General features: G+C 46.1%; 1 protein-coding gene across 3 annotated transcripts; it reads right to left on the reverse strand.

The window, feature by feature from the left end:
• Positions 1 to 5,686: 5,686 nt before the first annotated feature.
• Positions 5,687 to 24,568, reverse strand: LOC136838320 (uncharacterized). Of its 3 annotated transcripts, none has more exons than XM_067103211.1 (4): positions 22,983 to 24,568; positions 11,280 to 11,447; positions 10,561 to 10,685; positions 5,687 to 7,913 (listed from the first exon to the last, which is right to left on the reverse strand). In XM_067103211.1, exons 1-4 carry the CDS (start codon positions 24,431 to 24,433, stop codon positions 5,920 to 5,922), a joined length of 3,738 nt encoding a protein of 1,245 aa, XP_066959312.1. In that variant the 5' UTR covers positions 24,434 to 24,568; the 3' UTR covers positions 5,687 to 5,919. The 3 variants fall into 3 exon arrangements, with proteins under 3 accessions (XP_066959312.1, XP_066959314.1, XP_066959313.1); XM_067103213.1 differs by having other exon boundaries at positions 10,615 to 10,685; positions 22,983 to 24,552; XM_067103212.1 differs by having other exon boundaries at positions 10,582 to 10,685; positions 22,983 to 24,548.

The following is a 24,568-nucleotide window of genomic DNA, read 5'->3' on the forward strand; positions in this document are numbered from 1 at the left end:
ACCTCCTTCAGCAGGAGAATCTACCTGCGCGTGCCTTCGTTTCGAAGGGACGAGTCTCGACCACCTGCTTCTGGTATCCAAGGGTAAGATTCTGAAGCGACAACAGCTTTGCACTGGTACAAGGACAAGTACAGTGGACCCTATTTGTGGTTCCGGATTCGAGGACTCAACGATTTGTGGATTTTTCTGTGAAACAATATACAAATTATTCGCAGAAAATTCAAAGTATTTTTCATAGGGAAATATTCACTAATTACTGCATATTCATACAATTTTCGTGACTAAATGCTCCTTTTGTGATAAAACTATCAAAATATTCAGGTATAAGCATTTTCAGAGGGTCTTTTGAACTCTCAAGATAGGCAGTATTCGCAGAGTTTAGCTATTCGCGTGGGGCTGTGGCATACATGCCCCACGAACACCGCGGGTCAACTGTACTGTGGGCCTCTTTCTGTACCACATCTAGAAGGAGGAAAACCTCGATCACCAACCAATGCCTTCCAAAGCTGCCACCAAGATCGAGGTCTCACGTGGCAGTGGAGAGAAACCGACAGAAATTAAAAACTTTATCTCGTCTGGGGAAGGGAGTCGCTGCCAGATACATCTTCCAATCAATCAGTTGCGTGGGAATGGAAGAGGAGGACTCGATCATTTGTCTGGAGTCTGAAAATGGAGCACGGTGCATAGGTAACAGCTACCTGGACGGTAGCGACAGGACAACTCCTGTAGAGGAAAGGTGAAATGGGGATAGACTTGTCTTCAATGATGGGGGCACCTCGCATTTGCAAGAGGAACCCCCAGTAAGGATGTCGCCTTGATAAAAAGAACCCAATCACAGACTCTAAAGACCCCCCTTGCGGAATCGGCCAGGTACAGACCTCTAACGACAACCGGCCCTCTGTGCAAGTCGGCCAATTCGCGCACACGCAAACACACACATACACGCACACACACGACCAAAAAATTTCTCCCTAAAATCTGTCCAACTGTCTGAAGATTATATATATCACAATCTGCGCCTTCCGAAGGAAAGACTTACGTGGTACTCTTCGTCGTCAAAGGCTTATATCACATTCTCTACGGACAGCTTTATCACAAACTTTACCGCGCAGCCTTCACCGTAAACCTCCGCCGCTAAGATTATCACAAGCAAATTTCAGCATCGTTAAGTGCCGCAGTAACGCCTAGACACAGCCTTTACCGTTTGAAATCACGTAGACGCGGAGACGTTTCGTTCCTCGTTCACCCGGCGACTCGACAGAAAGGTATCTCCACCAGCGGAGGACGTTTTAACTTGACCCAAAGCAGTTCGAATACCCTCCGCCCCCTCGAACAAGTACGTCCGACACCGAGACTCTTTAGAAACCAGCGCTCGGAGACCGGTACGATCACAAGCACAAAAATGAATGCGACAACGACAGGGTAACTCTACAATGCGATTTTGATAGTAATAATAATAATAATGATGATAACAAAAATAAAAATATCATAACAATCCACTACAATTGGTATACCGACTACTGCACACACTGGTAACATTGCCTCTACGCTATCGTTGGCGCTACTCTGGCCTGGCGTCCACGCGTCACCTCTCTGAGGTTCTAGCACTAAACACCGTTTGATAAATGTAAAGCAGACGGCCGCCGAGGGGCTCGTGCTAAAACACGGCGTCCCAGGGAGCTTCCGCCATGTTTAGTGCCAGCACCTCGAGAGTAGGTGACGCGTATATGAGAAGGCGAAGTTGCATCTACTCTTCTCCTCCTCGACCTATACCTCTACCTCCTTCAACAGGCCTTCCTCAAACCCCCCCCCGGGGGGACACGGCAGTGAGCTCTGGACTTATACACACACACACACACACAGGCGCAAGTACTTAAACCTAGATTTAAAAGTGACGAAGAGAAAACTAAGGTCCCAGTCACGTATGGAATCGGAAACACATTTACAAAGTGTAAAAAAATCACGTATGCATCGCCTGTCCACACGCTTACACACACACACACACACACACGCACTCTTTTACGAACTCTACGACACCTCTTCGACTCCATATCACTGGGCGGCCGGCGCGAGACTCGCGTCGACGCCCGGCATAGGCCGACCGAACCTTCTACATGCTAATAAACGTTTCTGTCACTTTACAATCAATGCCTTTTAATGATACAATAACCATAAATATATCTATAACTCTGTCGTCATCTTCCGTTGACCAAATGATAGAACTTTCCGCTCTCTCTCTCCAATTCCGCAAACCAAGCAACACTCCTGCGCTCAGCTCCGTGAGAAAAATAACTTCAGCTCCAACTCAGTAACGTAACGCGAACTACTTCAGAATATAAGGTAAATATATATATATATATTTCAAACATTATTTGCAAAATACCAATTAAAATTAGTCACTGCCTTAGAATAATATATAAATATACATTGGAGCGACGGTGCCAATTTCGTCGTCGCAAGACGCCACTGCGCGTACAAAACCAATCACATTTTTCGTGTAAATTACAAATGTATAGATAACATTCAGTATTTCAAAGTACAAATAACACTACTCACTGCCTTTTTAAACTAAGTGTATATCGACTGAGGCGTTCAGCGTCAGAGGGGCCTCTCGCCCCCCCCGAAAGTTTTCGAGTTATAGGCCGTCAAAGTTTTAGAATTTCAACCTGCTCTAACTTCCTTATCTTTCAGGATACGAAGTTGAATTTTGTACGTGATGAAGCATTTCCAATCGGGAATAAAATACAATGCATAAAAATAATTATAATTCAACCCCACCTCTTTTTTTGGGGGGGAAAGGGGGGGGGGATTATTTTAAAGCTGATCTGGGGGGAACACCCCATTTTCAAAAGTTGGGGCGAGAGGTCCTTCTCACGCTGAACACCTGAAAGAACACCGTCCAATGCTTTTTAATCTAAGTGTATATCAATTGTACAATTTTTCAATTCCTTTCACAAACATCGTAGCCATTCCATTCCTCACTTTTGACAAGTTTAAATACAGTACAAATTATCATGCATTACACCACCAAATTATTCCTTCTAATAATTACAGAGTCCAAAGTCGTCATTCAGTTTCCGTACAAATTTAACGGTACAAACTGCCCAGAATTTTTCAATAGTCTTGTCTTAAATCTATAAAAAAAAAAAATCGACAAATGACACCTCAGTCGTTAGAGCTATTACAGCGAGTCCCTTGTCAGAACCAATAAAAAATTCAAAGTTTGGACACAATTTCATCAATGTGGAAACGACATGAACTTCCCGTGACGCGTCTCGTGATTAGAGACACAAAAATACCAATTTTTCTATAAAATTTACCCTAAAGGAAAGGAGACTTTCATTTCCGAGCCTGGTAAACGATGGAGAAATTCCTGTCGTCGTTGAGACAATGGTTCTCGACCTCTTTTCGGTGATGGCACCCTAACTACCGTAATCATTACCGAGGCACCCCTTGTTAACCACAGCACATGAATGAACCTCTAGTTTAACGAATAAAATTATTACCCACACTCAAACCATGCAGAAATATACTGTTACGAACAAAGAGCATATCAGGATTAGACAAACATAGAGTGGACACTCTGATTATAATCACATGGAGACTTGTGCAAACTTTTCTTTTTTTCACAAACGTTCATCGAGGTGATCTGGGCCGAGGCCCAATTCGTGACAATCTTGCGGCACCCCTGGGCGCTGTCTGTGGCACCTTCCAGTTTGAGAAACGGCAAAAACCTTTTGGGTAATTCCTGTTTGTGCTTCTCAGGAGAGTGGGACCCTAAGGGGTGCCTGTGAATGATTCAAGCAAAATATACCTTTATATATGCATGTTACTGTTTTGGCAAACAAATATATATAAAATAATTTTTTTTACTCAGCAATTCAGGGGGTTCGAGAACCGCCTGCTGATTTGAAAGGAGGGGGCATACACTGAAAAAAGGTTGAGAGCCACTGTCCTCACGACCGTCATCATTCCCCTGTCTCATCTAAGTCGACTTCTGTCAGTCTGTTTCTAAAACTACCGTCGGTAACCTCGAACTATTCTGGTTAGCAAGCAAGGGTTTAATTTGGTACGGTCTGTGTCAAACCCACAAGTCGATTTGCAACGACTCTGGTACTAAACTTTCAAACGTGAGGAACCCAAATGACCTAACCTATTCAATCCAGGCCCCAAACGCCGCCGCCACCAAAGTCACCAAGAACTCGTCAAACCAGCGCCCTGACTTGAAAGATGCAGTCGGTCTTTCGTCACATTTTGAACTGTGTGGTCCCTTTTACGAGAATTTCTTCGGGGGAGGGAGGGGGGGGGAACTTTCACGTGGCCCAATTTGTCGCAGCTATCCGGGAGTTTACACTCTCCCTTCTGGCCGATCAACCGAGATTGTTCGGGCTAAAAGGACTTTTAGGACGACCCAGGTAATCACCGGAGAAAGGGGACGGGTCGAGACTCGGATCTGATGGGACCTACGGCGGAAACTGCGCGGGATAAATAAGACTGGACAGAGAGAACTCGTTATATATCTACGATTTTCCATTAATGGGGCCAAGTGTGACTTCCTAGGGCCTTCCTAAAGGTCTACTTAGTCCTACTGCTTTCCTTACAACAGCTCCTCCCCCAATCTCACCACATGTTCAAACCGTCTCGCTCATCAAGACTCCAACGACGACAACATCTCCGTAACTTCAGCAACTGAAATATTCCCAAATATCACGACATATTTTCACAGCCTTAGACTGCCGTCCCTCTGCAACGGCTCTCTACAGCAACCCATAACCTAAACGACTGGCTCTCGCTAAAAGGAGAAGGACCTGTGCCCGAATTTCATCATAAAAAAGTGACATCCTTCCTTCGTCAACTCGAGACGTTGGTCTCGCCCCGGGAACCGGAGTCTACTACTCTGCGTACGGAACTGAAACGACTCTGCCCCTGTCGGCTCTAAATATAATTAAATAATGATAAAAATAATGAACAAAGTTTAAAAAATAACGAGGAAACGAATCCTGACAGTCTCGTGTCCAAATAACAAAAGGAAAAAGCAACAATCGATAACAACAATCACATCGTCAGCCGTTCCTCTATCTCGGCCAAAACAGTCTCTCCTCCTCCTTCCTCGACTGCTAAGAACACGCACAAAAGAAAGCTAAATTTAATTCAGAGGGGACCAGGGGCTGCACCCCTGGTCCTCCGGGGTTGGGAGGACAATTTTTCGGGAGGGTGGGAAGGCAGGGAGGCATATAGACACAACAACATACGTTGGGCAAATTGTACTACACAAAATGTTAAGTCTATCGTCGTAGGAACCTTCAATTTTATATATTTTTTTTTTTTTCCATTTCTCTTTAACCCTAACATCACTCCAATCTGATACAGAGTTCCGGCCCCCTCTCTCGGCTTCTGCGGTCTCGTCCAAGTCACGTGTATAAAAACGACACTCCCTTCACCACAAGTCAACGTCTTCCTCACCGACGTCGGTATCAGTACCATCATCATCATCATCACCACCATCACATCACAAAACTCAAATGGCACGTCACCTACAAATTGAGTCCATTTAACTTAAATTCATATTATTTTTTTTTTTACGTTTTTTTCATCTATACGACCATACCTTGCGTTTTTTTTTACAGCAGGACTGTTAGTCAATATAATGAATGTTTACATAAAAGTTTAAGTTTAAGGGGGATTATTTTTCACTACTGTTTCACCGCGACCGCAGGAGGGCAGCAGGGGGGAGTGTGTCCTCCAGAAGGGCCTGGATTAGTGGCCGCTGCCTGGCGATCGCGCCGGTCAGCGGAGGAGGCCCTCCTCGTCCCCGGCGTCGCGGAGGTCCTCCGAAGAGGCCCCCGGGCCAACGTGGGGCGTCAGCGGTCACCCTCCCCGGCTCCCGCCGCTTCTCCCGCCGTCACCGAAGGTGTCCTCTCAGTGGTGGTACTGGCGGAGGGAGGGATCGTAGGGCCAGAATGGCAGTGGGTAGAGAGTGTGTTGGCTCGCCTGGGACGACTGGTTCATGCCGTCCAGGGCTGCTGCGTGGTTCTGCATGTGTGGGGGCCACTGGGGAGTGCTGGAGGGCGTCTGGGTGGGACGTATGACCCCCATGTGGCTCAGGTTATCCGCCGTCATCCGGCCCAAGTTGTCTCCGAGGCGACCCATGGGGTCGCTCGCACTCCCCCTGCTCATGCTCCTCAGGTTGTCCCCCAGGCGGCTGTAGTTGTCCCGGTCGTCGTAGTGGGACATGGAATCGGACATCCGGCTCTGGTTCTCCGCCATCCTCCGCAAGTGCTCTGCCAGGTAGCCCCCGGGCGTCCCGGTCATCCTCCCGAAGTTCTCGGCCACGGCCATCCTCCCCAAGTTGTCCGTCGTCATGTGAGGGGTGTCCGTGATCCTCCCCGGACTGTCTCCGACTGAGTTCCGCATGTCGCTCATGTGCTGGGACTGGGGAGCCGCCGACATCCGCCCGGACTCGTCGCTCATGTGCGCCTGGCTGGCGGTCATCCGCGTGAGGTCCTGCGGCATGTGGAGGGCCTCCTCGCTCACGGCCATGGAGTGGTGCTGCGTCATGCGCATCTGGTGCTCCTCGGCCTCCAGGGTGTCCTTCATGAGGCCCGGGGTGTCTCCCCGTCGGTCGGTCAGGTGTCTCATGTCCGCCATGTGGCTGGCGGTGTCCCGCATGTGGAGCTGGCTCCCGTCGTCCATCGACTCGTTGGCACCCTCCTGCTTCATGGACGACAGGCTCAGGGACGAGCCCAGGGACACGCCGAGCATGTTCTTGACGGCCGTGTTCGCCGCCCCGTAGGCCGCCTTCTCCCGGGCGTCCTCGGCCGCCGTCAGGTGGGAGTGGATCGGAGACGAGAGGTACTCGGAGTGGTGGTCGGACAATTCGTCCTGAAGGCCCTCTATATGCATGTTGTGGATCTTCTTCTTGTGCAGCTTGAGGTTGTAGTCGCTGGAGAAGTACTGGCCGCAGACCTCGCACTCGTGGCTGAACTCCGCCGGCCCGAAGTGCTTCCTCAGGTGCTGGCAGAGGCCCGCCCTCTGGTTGAAGGTCTGCTGGCCGCAGTGGTCGCACGAGTACTCCTTCTCCAGGGTGTGGGTCTTCAGGTGCTGCTGCATGTTGCTCTTCTGGCTGAAGGTCTTGCCGCACTCGGGGCACGGGAAGTTGCCCCCCTGGTGGATGAGCTCGTGCTTCTCCAGGTACTTCCGGCTGGTGAAGAGCTTGCCGCAGTAGCAGCAGGGGAGGCTGTCGTTGCTGTGCACCTCCATCAGGTGGTGGCGGAGGTCCACCTGCTTGAACATGGTGCCGCAGATGACGCAGGGGATGTCCTCCCGGTCCTCGTGCCACTTGACGTGCTGGAGGTAGGTGGTGCGCTTGTTGAAGGTCTTGCCGCACATGTTGCACTGGAAGTCGCCGTACATGAGCAGCTCCTTCTGGTTGTGGGTGCCGTGCTGCTCGGCCAGCCGCAGGTGCTTCTCCAGCTTCTCCCGCCAGGAGAAGCCCTCCCCGCACGACTCGCACAGGTACAGGTTGTTAACCTTCTCGTAGATCTTGCACTTGCCCGACGACTCCAGCTTGGAGATGTGGTAGTCGAAGTTGGGCTTGTGGTAGAAGTGGACCTGGCAGTAGTGGCAGACGTACTTGACCTTGTTCTTGTGATTGTTGTAGTACTCCCGCCGCTTCTCGATCTCCTCCTTCGTCAGGATCGGCCGCGGCAGCATCTGGATGCCGGCCGCGTTGCCGTTGGAGGTGTTGGCCATGCCGTGGGGGCCCGTCTCCCCTCCCGCGGGACGCATGAGGGCCCCCTTGTTCTCCTCGGAGGGCTCGCTCTTCACGACCATCCCGTCCTTCAGGATGATCTGGGGCTCGAAGATGTTGCCGTCCTCGTCGATGGTGTCGGGGCGTTGCATGCCGGGACCGTCTGTTGAGAGGAGAAGGGTTGAGTAAGCACCAACAAATTTGACTGCCGCTTAACTTATTCATGCATGAGCTGTGCAAACTGAGAGAGAAAGAGAGAGAGAGAGAGAGGGAAATATGACCCACTGGGGGTTTATGGCAGGCATTCCTGAGACCTACGAAACTCGAGCTCCCGTCGTTTCAGGCACGGGGAACGAAACCTCTGGTCTATAGATTTGGCATAAGCTTGTATGTTACCCCACCCTTGTTGCAACCTTATCAAAACACAGTCAAAATCAAGACAGATGAACTACTGAGTCGGTTAGTTACCTGGTTAAGTAAGCAAGAAGGCTACGCCCTTTTATGAGGTATGACTGAACAAATTTTCCAAAGACATCTTTAGCGCACATATGGCCCTACAAAGCATTAGCACAAAGCAGTGTTCTATGCTACGAAAGCTCGTTTAATATCTCTCTCTCTCTCTCTCTCTCTCTCTCTCTCTCTCTCTCTGAGATCAATTAGCTTAGTGGGAGGCACAGAACTGGACCCACAGTCCCCGTATCTAATTCCGAATCTTACTTTAGGTCCAACGACTCGACACGGGCAGAAATGACGGCCAAATTTTGAGGCAAAAGCAGACATAAAATCATGGAAGTATATTGACTTCTGCCCTATGTCTGAAAAAACAGGAACGCTGAATATTTAAGAGATATTTTTAACTGACATTCCTTGTATAAGCTACTGGATGCGTCGCATCCGTGACGAGTCCAAAGAGACTTTCTCAGGCAACGTAAGGTCCAATTAGGCTGCGTGGGCACCTGGTCTGTCCTTCCCCACAACATGAAATGCTCAATTATCTTACCACATTGATATCTGAAGGCTGTGCTAACAATCTACCCGAGGCTTGCAGCTGTTAAATGTTAAGATCTTGCGTACGTACACACACACACACACACACACGTGCGTACATACACACATTCATACACAACACATACACGCGCATGCACGCAATCTGGATGGAGTGAGTTTAGAGGGAACATGTCTTTTTGGTTTTTGTCCTTCAAAGAAATAAACAAAACATAGAAACAGCCAATTCAGTTAGCCAATGATTAGCATTTAAGAACAAAACACTGATTTCAAACCGACTCGAAGAGGGTCGCGCTCGTTTTCCAAGAACGCAGGGTGTCAGACTATCCTGCGCGACGATCGATACGCTCTACCGCCCTGTCTGAGCCTAGACAACAGCGTCAGTCGCCGTTAAAGCTTCGTCAGTGGGCAGCTTCGTCCCTTGTGGAGGGAGGACCTCTCCAGACATACGATACAGTAAATCCCCCCAGGGATTTGTGTTCGCACAATTCGTGGGATTATTTGTAGAAAATTAGCTTATTCGTAGGATTTTTCATTGAGAAATATTCACAAATTACTGTATTTTCATATTATTTTCGTGACTAAATGCACTTTTTGTGATAAAACTATTAAAATTTTCAGGTATAGGCATTTCTAGAGGGGTTTTTGGTGTTTTGAACCATCAAAATAGGCAGTTATAAGGGTTTTTAGAGGGTTTTAAGTATCTGCGGATTAGAGCTATCCCTGGGGGTAGTGCATGCATCCCCGTAATTCCAGGGGGCTTACTGTAACTTCTCTGACGAGATTTCCGCGAAAGCTCGGACGCTGAGACGCAGTTAACGGACAATAAAACCCAGGCTAACGGCCAAGCCAACCAGCGATGAGGTCACCCTATCGTACGAGGTCAATCAGTGCCGAAGATGAAACCGAGGGGTACAAAAAGGTCTGAAAGGTGTAACAGGAGAAAAACCTCTTAAATTTGCACTTTGAAAGTCAGATGGAAGGAGGGGACTATGAAAGGAGGTACACTAAAAGAACGGAAGGGGTTGCAGCCGCTAGGGGCGGCCCAAGGGACGCTGTAAGGGACCTCACTGGGTAATCTCTACGATTTAAGCTTTTTTTTTTTTTGAGGTCTTCTCGTACCCGGATCTAACTCTGTGGTCCTATTCTTGTTTTACTCTATTCTGGGTCCTAGGTCCTTGGTCTCGCCATTTACCGTATTTTACAAGGATATTCTGCGGAAAGAAACAATTTATTATGTTCCATCATACTTATTGAAAGATATTTTGCAGAGTGGTTTTGTAGGGAAAAACGTTTGATTCGCTGAATGAAATACAATACTGAGAGAGTGAACTCTGTACGAAATTTACCATAAATAAACATCGCTTAAGCGTTACCGCGACAAATGGCCGACAGGCTGACTGCCGACGTGTCGCAAGCAATTTTTCATAAGTTTGTGGTAACGGACTGATAATTAGGCTTGTTTTCAATATTATATTATTAGTGATACAATTTACTGTAATAATTACACTTGCTACGGTAAATGCTCCCATCTCCCATTCTCATGACATGTCCAAACTCCAGACTATTTCAACTGATTTCCAAGACTCCCAATCCAAAACGGCTCGTCACAAATCTGACACCCAAGTTCTCGACGAACGAGCGCAACCCCCCCCAAAACGCCCCTGAGGACGCCGCCCGACCGGCAGGCGGCCCCTTCTCCGCCTTCCTCCTCACATGCACCAAACATAACGCAAAGAATTTCTCCTTCTTGGAAACTCAACAAAAAATGAGAAAAACGAAAGAAAATTCGGCTCCAAACTCACGGCTTTCTCGCGCCAACCCACCAGAGGAAGAAGAAGAATTCCCGTTGTACTCACAGCCTACAGGCGGCGGATACTTCCTGGGCCTCCCGCGCTTCCCCGTGCCAGCAGGGATGTACTTCTTTTTCCTGAAAGAGACGAGGGCGGGTGTAATCGCAGAATCCACGAGGGTGCGTCGGAGCTGTGAAGCAGTTCCCGATTCTGTGCTCTACGAGAATGTTAACGCCAACTGGTTAAGAGTCATATTTGCATTTGGTATTGTGGTTATGACATGGTGAAAGTGGTAACAACTTGCAGGATGCGGTGAAGGACTCGTAGCTTTTATATGAAACTGGTGAATGAGCTGATGTTTGTTCGATGTCCCTATATGGAATGGATGGAACATAGAATTCAAGCAAAGTGCTGTGACTGATGAGGTCATTTAGTGCTGGAAAGGAAATTGAGAGGAGGTAGGTTCGAAAGGTGTCACAGGAGGAAAACCTCAAAGCCGTTGCACTAGGAAACGATTGTTAGGAGAGGGTGGATAGCAAGATGGAAGGAACATGAATGGAGGTACGGTAAAAGGAACGAAAGGGGTTGCAGTGAGGGGACGGCGATAGTGCCAAGAAGTCGCAGGGGATGGTGAAAGATTGGCGAAGGATTTCAAGACGGACAGAGGGCTACGTTACGGCTAACGACATTAGCCTTCCGACGGGGACTGAACCATCGGAAGCGAGACTTACTTGATGCCGAGGCAGGTACAGCAGTTGGTGTTGTGTATGGAGGCGTAGTGGCTGAGCATCGACACCTGCGACGAAAACTTCTCCTTCCACTTGTTGTACTCGGAGGAGATCAGCCCGAGCATGGTGTCGGAGTCCTCTGTGTTGGTGCAGTCCCTTCTCGACTCCAGCCTGCAAGAGGGGGAAGGGCATCAGCGAAAGGGAGGGATTGTCGGCGCGCTTTTTCCCGCCCGCGTTCGAACGGCGCGACACGAACCGCACGGAAGTTCGGGAGGGTGGTCCCCCTTGCCACCCGTAGGTTCGAATTTTCGTGCGCCTGTTCTGTACATAAAGTGAATTGTGATTTAGACTGGAAAAACATACAGTAGTGTGCTGATTTTATATCATCCTGGACTTTAAATAAGCACGAAGAGTACAGGAACCAACTTACAATCAATGAACATACAAACGGCCGTCCGGAACGTAACTCGTTTGTAAGTAGGGTGGGTGTCTAACTTCGGTCTGCAAGATAAAACTAAAAATCTAACTCGCTCCTAAGAATGAAAAGGTTCCCTTACAATGTCCAACTACTCGTGAACTGCAAGAAAATTGAATAAAAAAAGGTGTGAGTCTGAGGCCAAAAATTCAACCAAGATTGTGGGTAGCAAAACTGATAAGATAGCCCCCTGGTTACGACAAGCTCGGCTTACAACGTTCCAAGCTTACGGCGCTCTTCAAATATATATATATCATAAATTATTTCCAGGGTTACGACGCATGTTCTGGGTTCACGATGTCGACGACGCCTATCCGGCGGAAGAAATGTGGCTCCAATAAGGGCAGAATGGTCAAAATTTGGATGTTTTTTGATGAAGAACTCAATAAAAATGCATTTACTCATTTACAAGACACCCAAATGATTAAAAGTAAGGCTTTCTTACGATTTTCGACATTTCGGGTTACGACGATTTTTGGCTTACGACGCGGCGTCGGAACGGCACCCCATCGCAAACCAGGGACTGCATGTGCTTGTACAATTAAAATAAAAAGTGCACCACACAGGGAGACAGTGTCTCATAAAAGGGGCACTCCTGAAAGTCTACAAAAAATCCTAAATAGTTAAAAAAAGATATCCCAACAAATCCTTGGACTTAGCTTCCAGAATAACTCCCTCTAGTCCGTCTCAATCAAAGGATCTTGACCATTTTATTACCACGGCCCCTCTAAGAGTTGGTCCTTCCCTCCACGTTCCCCCTTGCATCAATGAGTAAGATTCCATCCCAGATTTAAAGGAAAATGAAAAATAACAAGAAAAAAATGGTTACAAAAGATGGTAAGGTCAACGAGTCTAACCAGAGTAGAAGACTATAGAAAACTAACGTTATAAGGAGATACTTTTGCGTTTTTCCATAAACGTCTGAATATTAGTTCTCACTCTTGTTAAGAATGATGAATATAGAGAATTTTTTATCTTTCCCCAGGGCTCGCGCCTCCCCCTGGAAGTTGCTCATGCCCCCCCTCCCCAGTTACAAACCACTGGTCTAAATGACAACCCAGTGCTTAACGAAATCCTCAGGGGCTCGTTTCATTCAACCAGGTGAAAGCATTTCCTGAAAGGCTGTTTTACATAACTGGATGACATCCCAGATGTGTGGGGTAACCTGAGATGCTTCCAAATCGAAAGGGCTGGAATTTAGTACAGGCAGTCTCCGGCCTACAATGAGGGCTCTGTTCTGACGCTGCGTCGTAAGCCGAACGTCGTCCTAGTCCGAAATATCATAGAAAACCGTAAGAAGACCTTACTTTCAATCATTTGGGTGTCTTGTAAACGACGTAAAGTGCATTTTTATCGAGTCTGTCACTAAAAAACCTCAAAATTTTGACCACTCTTGCCATTTTGGAGACACATTCCATCCCTCAGATCGGCGTCATCAACCCGGAAACGTGTTGTAACCAGGGAAATAATATTTGAGGATCGTCGTACGCCCGGAACGTCATCAGCCGAGCCCATTGTAACCCAGGGACTGCCTGTATTTATTACAACGTTCCAAGTCCTAAAGATGCACCATTTCAACAACCATCTGAAGGCTGGCTGGCCTTCATACTGTGACTAAGTCTTGCTTTACCACATCCAGAGGATATCAATCATTACTATAATGCAAAAAGACGCCCCTATTCACACGGAACAAACCCACCAAAGAGGCCGCTGACTTGAAATTCCAGCTTCCAAAGAATATTAAGGTGTTCGTTAAGAAGAAGTAGGAGGAGGTGAAGAGAAATATAGAAAGATGTCACTTATTAAAAAGCAAAAATAAATTAGTAGAGAGATAAAAATGTATTCAAATTCAACGAGAATGGCATCAGGGTAGCAATGCATTGTATCTTCGCTTGAACTTCTGAAGGAGTTCCATTTGTACGACATCCCCTGGGAGGCATTAGAGAGACCTCAAGCGGCGTAGGAACTCGGCGTAACGCGCGAGACCGAGAGACGGGAGGTAATTCTATCCTTCATCGCTGGAGAGCGTTTCCCCGGATGTTCAGTCAACCATCGAAGAGAACCATTCAACGATCTCAAGTGCTAAAATCGGTGAATACTTAAAACCCCTCTAAAAACACTTATAACTGCCTGTTTCAATAGTTCAAACACCAAAAAAATCCTCTAAAAATGCCTATACCTGAGTATTTTAACAGTTTTATCACAAAAAAATGCATTTCGTCACGAAAATGATACGAAAATACAGGAATTAGTGAATATTTCTCCATGAAAAATACCTTGAATATGTGAATTTGCAGCCAAGGGTCGAAGTGACGCTGCATAGGCCCTCAAGTAACGCCTACTGTGTACCACATGAGGTGCACTGACAACACTACCCCTTTAAGGGGTTCTCGATCTCGAAGGCTGGCCCCCAAATCTGACGATGCTGGACCTAGGAAGTTTCAGATCAGAGAACTCAAAAAGCCAAGTCATGTACGATAATGTCCCTTGCAATTGAGCATTGCTGCGATTGCAGAAACGAACAACGTTCGTCTCGGAGTGCCTGCGACACCTACAGTCGGCTCACACCTATCTGTGGTTCTGATTTTGCGGCTTCACTTAGTCGATTTTTCTATGGAATATATATACACATTATTCGTGGAAAATTCACCTATTTGTGGTATTTTTCATAGAGAAATATTCACAAATTACTGTATTTTCATATTTTCTCGATTAAGTGCACTTGTTGTGATAAAACTCTTTAAAATATTCAGGTATAAGCATTTTCAGAGGGTCTTTTTGGTGTTTTGAATGATCAAAATAGGCAGTTACAGACATTTTTAGAAGGGATTTACGTATTCGCAGATTTTAGCTGTTCGTTGAGGGGTAGGGGTACGCGTCCCCCACAAATACCGGCGGTCGACTGTACTGTCTACGACAGAAACGCACAGCATTAGGGCACCCAGACACAGAAGACGACGAGGCCGTTAGTAACCTCACAGATTCCTCAGTCGCCCGTATCCTGACAGCTCGGCCTAACGTCCTAAATCACATACATTCCTTATGATGAGTTTGTTAATGCATATATCTCTTAAACTGATCGTTAAGTGGAAAATAAAGGTTCCTTTAGGTTAGGAATTAGGTGCACGCTATAAACAGTCATCTTACTTAATGGACTCTGTTACTTATCAAAACGTCAGACTCCCCAAGGCGTCTCTTAAGTGAGGTGCTACTTATGTGATGCTGGGCTGAAACTTTGTGGTCATAAAATTATTATTATTCGAAAGATGAATCCTATCCACATAGAACAAGCCCACCACAAGGGCCACCGACTCGAAATTCATGGACAATCTTCAAAACTGTTTCGGAAAAGCTTTCGTCGAAATTGGAAAACATTCCAAGGGGCCATTAAGACTCAATATTAGAGCAACTGAATAAGTTCTCAATCCTGGTGAGAGAAAGGTACGATTATCAATCGCTCCTGAGTAAAAGACGCAAGGGGCCTTCCCCCAGCCAAGCTAGGATATGGAAGAACCTAGCTTTGAGCAAGAATACAGTATCAGGAAAGTAATGGGGTCCTACCGAAGTCTCCTTCAAGATGGAAAAGTCTATGATGTGGTCACTTTTCGAAGGGGTTCGTTCGTCAGTGACACCGTACGACGAGCGGCATCCAGGAAGTTGTAGAATAAATAAAAATGTATTAAAATTCAAGGAGAATAGTAATGCATTGGATCTTCGTTTGAACTTCTGAAGTTCCAATACAGGACTTTCTACATAAGTTGTATTTTGACGGAGATGCTTCACATTCACCAATGATCCCTATGTGGGAGACATCAGTCGACCTTCGTAGCATAAGCCGAGATCTCAGAACACAAACCAAAGATCTTGATAATTCCAACATAGAGGAAATCATATCGGGAATCCCAGCGTTCCACCTGTCGCTGATTTCATCCGTCAGTTCCCCGGGAAACCAAATGACCTCACTTTTTCGCAAAATGTCCCAAGAACAATTCCAGATTCGTTAAAAATTGGGACATTCCCTGTAACTGGTTGGTGTCCAATTTGCTACAGAAACATCGGGAACCAATTCACCCAACTTTTTTGGAAACTGTCCCATTCCCAAGAACAATTCCCGATTCGGTAAAAACTGGGGCATTCCCTGTAGCTGAACGGTGTCCAGTTTGCTACAGAAACATCTTTGGACACTAACAAAATCTCAAAAGGGTAAATAGGTCCAGAGATCTCTCATTTATTAAAGTAAGTTGCAATTCTTTATGGGGGGTTTTCCAGTAAAAACTGTTTACCAAGTTCCCAAATAAGATACAAGCAGTCCCCGATTTACGACGGTGGTTCCGTTCCTACACGGCGTCATAAGCCAAAAATCGTCGTAAGCCGAGACATCATCGAAAATCATAAGAAAACCTTACTTTTAATCCTTTGGGTGTCTTGAAAACAAATTACCCCGGATTTTTATTGAGTTCTTCATTAAAAAAAACCTCCAAATTTTTATTATTCTGCCATTTTAGAGCCAAATTCCTTCCGTCGGATTGGCGTCGTAACCACGGGACATGCGTCGTAAACTTGGAAATCATTTCTGTCGAATATATTTGAAAAGCGTCATAAGCCTAACTCGTCGTCACCCGGGCCTCTGAATAATTTTTGAATGAAAAATTCACGACCGAATTTCCAACTTTAAATGATAAATCATTCTTAAATCTACACACATTTCAGTAGACTACGTACTTTAGAAAATGATTTTGCGTGAATATACTCGTTTCAATGGCAATATTCGACCTCCCAACAGCTGTCACTGACTGGATAAAAAGTGCTGATGAAATATTAAAAAAACCAGCTTTTATCTTGGCCCTGAATGTAATATACAGATTGTCTTAACTACAATATACTTTATCAGTCCTAAACAGATGCAGTAACTGAATTGAAAACAGAATTTAGGTCAAAGCCAAGCACTGGCACCCATGAGGTCATTCAGCGCTGAAGCGGAAATTGACAGTTAAAGGTTTGAAAGGTGTAACAGGAGGGAAATCTTTTGCAGTTGCACTATCACTCAATTGTTACGAGAGGGTTGAGGAACGTACGATGGAGGAAAGAGAATATGAAAGGAGGTAAAGTAAAATGAACGAAAGGGGTTATAGCAGCTAGGGGGTCATTCATTTCCGTTCCAATTTGCGAGATGAAACGCTCAGGGGGACGTGAGGACTAACAAAAATAGACGGGATCGAAAATGAAATAAGAGGGACCACTAAAGTCGTAGAACTCTCAAAGAAGGCCCGGGAAAGAAGGCCGCGGCGGTATGGCCATGTGGTGGGAAGGGATGAGACGTGTGTGAGTTGGAGAGTGATGCATACGGAGGTGCCTGGTCCTCACATTTGCAGTTATGACTCGGGCCGTCGACGGACGGTCTCTCGTTTGCCACTTTTTCGTAAGAGGGCAACGAGATTCGCTGAACAGCAACAACAGCAATATGCAGCAAATTGCCTCGCTGTCAAACTCCTCAGTTCCAGATGTCCTTTATCCCTCGCACCTCGGACTGCGGAACAGCCGCCCTACTGAGGGTGGCGTGGAATTGGGACTTCAAAGTTTCAAGTCAAGATGGAATGCATTCCTACCCTTATACAATTCTACTTATATTTCGATATTTTACTTATATTTTTATTTATTTAGTTCTTCAACTGATCTATTTTCCGAATAACGGACCTCCTCTTTCCGCACTCCACATTAACTTCCGTTGCTCCTTTCGAACGAACGCCTTTGGAAGCTTCTCGAATGTCAAGTCTGAATAATAATTATAAAATAATAATAATAACATTATGGTAAGACTGTCACTAAATAATGCAACGTTAACATGCAATCTATCCAGTCCACCTGACGTTTCTCTACTCTAGAAAAAGGTTCGCACGGCTTCTACGGAACTCTGCTGGGCTAGCCTAGGTCATCCTAACTCTTTCTAATATCGCAAGGTTGGTTTTTTGGTCTAAACATCTGAATGTATGTTTTCCAGACAGTAATTTTTTTATTATTGGTCCAGTAGTCTAACTGATCAATGTTCTGTCATCACGTTTTCTTTAGCAAATCAATTCATACAATAAGTTGCGGGAAAATTTCAATGGAATTTCTATCAGATAAATGGTCCTATCATATAGTTACCTTTGATTTATAATATTTCATATTATTATTATTATTCAGATGACGAAACCTACTCATATGGAACGAGCCCACCGAAGGGGCCACTGACTTGGCATTCTTTAAGCTTCCAAATTATATCAAGGTGTTCGTTAGGAAGACGTAAGATAAAGTAAAGTACAGAAAGATCTCGCTTATAAAACAATTAAAAATAAATTGATAAACAGATAACAATGTACTTAAATTCAAGAACAGCATTAGGGTAGAACCGCACTGCATTTTCGCTCGAACTTCTGAAGAAGTTCCGTCTGCACGAAAACCTCTCGGAAGCCGTTCTAAAATCCAACGGTGTGAGGGATAAAAGACCTCTGGAACTGAGAAATAAAAGGCTTGAATTCGTAAAGTTTCAGAGAGTAGAACGACCATCGAGTGAATCGTTTCGGTCGAGGAAACTCGCTTGATAAAGAGGAACCTTGATTGATTACCGGTATTATGAAGTCCCCGGGTTACGACGCTCTTCAAATATATTCATCAAAAATCATTTCCCGGGTTACGACGTATGTTCCGGGTCGACGACGGCAATCCGACGGAAGAAATGTTTTTCCAAAACGGCAAGATTGGTAAAAATTTGGAGGTTTTTGATGAAAGCCTCAATAAAAATTCCATTTACGTCGTTTACAAGACACCCAAATGATTAAAAGTGAGGTTTTCTTATGATTTTCGAAGATATTTCAGGATACGACGCGGCGTCGGAACGGAACCCCCGTCGTAAACTGGGAACCGCCTGCATTAGGCTAGCGTAGATATTCTGCTTGTGGGACACAATGACAATAAAGTGTACTTTCTTTATGTATTCCCCTTTAAATCCTCTTACTTCTAATGAACACCTTTAACATTTTTTGGAAGTTTCTTGAATTCCAAGTCAGTGGCCCCTTCGGTGGGTTTATCCATACGAATGGGATTCTTCTTCTTCTGAATAATTATAATGAAAATTCAGTGGGAGGTCAACTCTCTAGCAGTGACACCGATTACGAAAACGAAGAGCGAATCTCTCCCAGTGGTAATTTGGCTTCCAAAAAAAAAAAAGGCAATATTGTGCGACTGAACTGAATACAGAATTTCGGCCAAACGCCAAGCTCTGGGAATACGAAGAAGAGGAAGGAAAAAGAGAAAATAAGTACCGTCGAGATTGAATCAAGTAATCATCGAAGCAGTACGTGACGATGGAACTACAGAGAGAATGCTGGAGAAGGAGGAGTCGACCCAAGTCGCGAGAGAGTCGGCAACTTGCGGACATTGCTCTGGGGAAGTTGGTGATGAGGGAACTTGCTGTGAAATTTGTGACGCACGGTTTCATTATGAATGTTCGGGTATCGAAGGTCAGATACGCACCCATACTTCGTAGTGGTAACATGTTGTACGTCTGTAATGATTGCAAGAGGCCTGGACACAGAACACACCAAAAACTCATTGAAGATGAACTTGAAGAAATAAAAGAAGACACAGAGATATTAACATAACTGATTACGGATTCGGCTCAGGAAACTAGCGACGTAATGATCGACACAGATGACATCCAAAACAAAAATTGATAAAGATGCGAAGACACGACAAACACGGATAAAACTTACGCCGAATCACTCAAGACAAAAAAAAGCGCTTCCGATCAAATCTACAAACGAAGAGATCCAATGAAAAGAGACAAATTGTGAGTCAAATAACGCCACCAGTTGAACGGTCTAAAACAACAAGAGACGGACACTTCTTTGCAAGATTTCCAGACGGGAAAAATTTGGAAAAGGCAAGAACGGAGAGTCAGGAAATCGGCGTCTATGTCCCGGAGGACGAAGGTGACACTGTCGATAACATCTCTGAAAATGACGACCCGAAAATTGCAAAGGAGATGACAGCCGAAGGTGATACATATAAACACTGTATCGTCAAATGAACAACACAAATACGAGAGTCTATCTATGATAAAGGAGACAAATTGTGTACACTATACAGCCGTTGCAAAGTACTCGACGGTTGCATGCCCGATCAATGCCACAAATGTCAGGAATTTGGTCAGAGCGCCGCAAATTGCAAAAATGACCCAGCTTGTTCTAGGTGTGGTGAAAATCACAAATCGAATGAATGTCTGTAAGTCAAAATGAATGCAGCCTTAGAGAGTGGCTGATATATTGGATACTGGAAGACATACTGTCAAGCCGTTGCTATGTAAAGTACCTACATAGTACTGTCATGTAAATGTACAATCATTATTTCAATCTTTTTACCATAATGAACTTCTACAGATATATTTCAATCGGCGCAGCTGATAGTGTACGATGCTGCTGACAGTAGGGTAACTAAACTGATGCCGCTTGTAATGCCTTTGTACTTTGACTGCTGGTGCAGCCTTTATCATCATAAGGAGTTGCTTTACCAAGGAGACCAAATATACAGCGAGTTACAGAGATGACAAGGACAGCAATAGATTCTAATCGTTCACAATCGCAAGGATGAATTGCAAAACGACGGTGCCACATATGCAAAAACGAAAATAAAAGGGTCAAATAGCAGATTCTAATAAGGTAGGGTCGTTGGGACGGTCAGTTGTGGGGTCTAAGTGTCAGTCAGTTCCTTGCAGAAGACCTGGACTTCCAAAGGTAATCATTAAAGAAACTTTTACGGTAAAGAACTGTCAGTCATATACAATGGGTCACTGTCTAGGACACGCAAAATATCTATAACTCTCACAAAATCATCTGAGGAATTCTGGCTTGAACGTAGATTTGGAAAAGAGAGAATTAGATGCTTTTTGTCAGACTTTTCCCAGGCGCAAATACCCAATTCTGGCGGGCCTGATGGGTGATCCCTAAGAGATGTTAGCTTCAATCAACACGATTGTACACATCAGGGGAACGACGGCAACGACCTCGAGTCCGATGTCCGTCGGGAATCTTGGGTTACTAATGAGTGTGGCCAGTGATGAACGATAAAAATCGATGGGTACTAAATATACACCAACGCCCCAACTTCGGTAAGATGAATCGAACTGAATATAGAATTTAGGGCAAAGGCCAAGCACCGGAACCTTTAAGGTCATTCACCGCTGGAACGGAAACTGACAGTGAAAGGTTTGAAAGGTGTAAGAGGAGGGAAGTAACAGGAATGAGGTTCGCTGACGGCAATACCCCCCTACGGAATTCTTTGGTAACGTGGCTGCCACGTTATCAATGAATTCTGTTGACAAGTCTCATAAGTAGATTGATTAACGCAAAGCTCTCTTCAGCGGACGATTGAAATTGTGCGGCGTAACCGTTGGCCGTCAAGGGGTCACTGTACAAAAAATATTTGCTTTACAGACATGAATTCTCATTTTTTTTTTTAATTTTATCATCACTTTTAAAGGGGAAATTTCAATTTTCAATATGATCGTTTCTGAGACAAAAATGGTTACTACATACTTATTACATACGTATATGGCATCTAGTATCAGTACTGTAATATATCTCTACGCTATGACCGTTCAAATGGCAAAAGTTTCAATAAAAAATTAATATTTCTCTAATGAAATGTTGATGGTTTCGCTGAATGTTAAGAACAAAATCATGACCTATGCATCGGCGATATCAGAACGTTACCCAAAGTCAGCTGGCCTGCCGTAAGGTTCGATCACACACAATAACTGAACTCTAGGCTAGCCTAGGGGTGAAGGTAGGTTACACTTTAAGAGGACCATACTGAATATCATTGGGTAGGTTATGTCACCCTAGGGTGGGTTAGGTAACGTACAGACACCTGTAAGATTTAGGTCACTGTACCGTAGGCTAGGAAATTCTAGGCTAGCCTAGGGGGGAAGGTAGTTTATACTTTAAGCGGGCCATACTGAATTGGATTAGGTCTGTATGTCACCCTAGGGTGGGTCAGTTAATGTACAGACACCTATAGGAGTTAGGTTACTGTACCGTATGCTATGAAATTCTAGGCTAGCCTAGGGGTTAAGCCACATCATACCTTAACCGGACCATACAAACAAAATATCAAGTTACGACGACCGCTAGTCCAAAATAACTAGCCTAGCCTCATTCTACAGAGGGCTCGGCTAGTAAATATCTCAGTTTAGGTAAATTTGCGATGGATTTTAGATGATTTTTGTATTAAGCATAAAAATTCCTACATCGAATTGTGGTATTTGAGTAAAACAATATAGAAACACCTGAATTCGAGGAAATAACCTAGGCTAGCCTAGCCCAGGAATAACTTCACCTAGCCTACCCTTCAAGCAAAGCCTAACCTAGCAAATTTTTTCGTCTTCCCGAACTGCAGGCCAAAGTGAACATCTGGAAGTGTAAAGCATTGAATATAGGTCGAAGTGAGCATCTGAAACCTTGAAAAATTAAATAAGAGGTCGAAGTTCGCATCTGGAAACCTAATCGAATGGAATACAGGTGGAAATGTGTTTCTGAAACTCTTGAAAATCACATAAAGGAAAAAATTGTGTATCTGGAAATTGAAAAGGATTAATACAGGTCGAATTTCGCGTCTGAAACCCTTGATAATTAAATAAAGGTCGAACTGTGGATCTGAAAACTAAAAAAATTAAATGCTGGTCGAATTTCGTGTCTGAAACCCTTGGAAATTAAGTAAAGGTCGAACTGTGGATCTGAAAATTAAAATATAATTAAAAACAGGTTAAATTTTGCATCTGAAACCCTTGGAAATTAAGTAAAGGTCGAACTGTGGATCTGAAAATTAAAAAATAATTAAAAATAGGTCGAATTTCGCATCTGAAACCCTTGGAAATTGAATAAAGGTCGAACTGTGGATCTGAAAATTAAAATATAATTAAAAACAGGTCGAATTTCGCATCTGAAACCCTTGAAAATTAAGTAAAGGTCGAACTGTGGATCTGAAAACTAAAATATAATTAAAAACAATTCGAATTTCGCATCTGAAACCCTTGGAAATTAAGTAAAGATCGAACTGAGTACCTGAAAACTGAAAAAAAATTAAATACATGTCAAATTTCGCATCTTCCGAGTACCTGAAAACCAAAAGAAATTAAATACAGGTCGAACTTCGCTTCCGAAACCTCAAAAAGCGCAGGCGCGGGCCACACTCACAAGCTCAGGAGGAGAGTGGTCAGCTCCGCGTCGGAGATGTTGAGCTCCTCCTTGTTCTTGCACCAGGCCTCGTGGTTCTGCTCCCCGAGGTCCACGATGAACCGGCTCCTGGGCCTGCCGCGCCTCTGGTTGGCGAAGGGGTCGGGGATGTTGCGCAGGTCGTAGGCGGTGCAGGTGCGGTCCTCGGACAACCGGCGGAACTTCAGGCCCCTGCCCCTCCCCCTCCCGTCGGTCCTGTTTTTACTGCCCCGGGGCCTGCCCCTGCCCCTTCTGGGGACCCCCTCGAACTGTTCGCTCACACTGTCCTCCATGGGGTCGCAGCAGTCCTCCCCGTCGTACGACTCGACCACGGAGCCGTCCTCCGCCATCTCCGAGTCGTCCAGCGTGTGGAGCTCCGGCTCCCGCTTGATGCCGTCTCCGCTGCTGCTGCCGCTGGAGGAGAGGTCTCCCCCGCCCCCGCGGGGCTGCGGCGGCGGCAGCTGCTGCTGCTGCTGCGGCCTGCCAGAGGACGACGAAGACGACGAGGAGGACCCCCCACCGCCCCCGTCGACATTGTTGGGGTCGAAGTCGTACACCGAACCGCCACTGACGTCTCCCGGGGGCTTGTTGGGCCCCTGGGGGGCGGGGGCGGCGCCCCCGCCCTTCAGGTTACTGAGTCCGTTAAGTTCCACATTAGGTCTAGGTATCACAGCTTGAGGTGGAGCACCTGCCATGGCTCCTATTCCACCTCCTCCTCCTCCTGAAGGAGGTGCGAGGGGGAGGCGAGAAGAGGAAGAAGGAGGAATGACAGAAGAGGAATTGTTATTGTTATGAGGATTAACAGGTCCTCCTGAAGGTGCTGACGTCGAGGACTCCTCCTCCTCCTCCTCCTCCTCTTCCTCGTCGTCGTCTTCCTCCTCCTCCTCCTCCTCCTCTTCCTCTTCCTCTACTTCTTCCTCTTCTTGGTGATGATGATGGTGGTGGTGGTGGTGATGTTGTTGTTGCTGCTGCCCTCCTCCTCCTCGCCCTCCACCACCACTAGCGCCCCCGCCCCCACCACCAACACTGGAAGATCCTTCTTCCTCCTCCTCTTCCTCCACCATCTCGTCTTCCTCGTCTAAGTCCTCTTCTTCTTCTTCCTCCTCCTCCTCCTCCTCCAATTCGTCCTCGTCGTGGTGGTGGTGGTGGTGGGAGGAGGAGGAGGAGTTGTTGTTGGTGGTGGTGGTGGTGGTGGAGGTGGTGGTGGTGGTGGAGGAGGAGGAGGAGGAGGAGGGGGCGACCGCCCTACCACGGTGGTGGTGGTGGTGGTGACCATTGCTCACGAGCCCCTTGAAGTCACCCGCAGCAGCGATCGTCGGCGGAGGGATTTTGCCGAATTTGCCGTGGCCCCGGAGGCCCGGGCCTTCGTCGGCCACGTCGCCCCCCTTCTCGGCGCCGGCGGGAGGCAAGGGGCCGCCCGCACACGCCTCCATTAACTATAAAGCGGCCGAATAGCGGCGAAAAAGCCCCATTGATCGGCAACACGCACGGCGATACACCTCCGAACCCTCTCCCTCTCTCTCTTCCCGGCGTCTGTCAGCTGAAATGTTTGTTTACAAAATCGCTTT

The sequence above is a fragment of the Macrobrachium rosenbergii genome, unplaced genomic scaffold, assembly GCF_040412425.1.
Source record: "Macrobrachium rosenbergii isolate ZJJX-2024 unplaced genomic scaffold, ASM4041242v1 60, whole genome shotgun sequence".
Classification (NCBI taxonomy): domain Eukaryota; kingdom Metazoa; phylum Arthropoda; class Malacostraca; order Decapoda; family Palaemonidae; genus Macrobrachium; species Macrobrachium rosenbergii.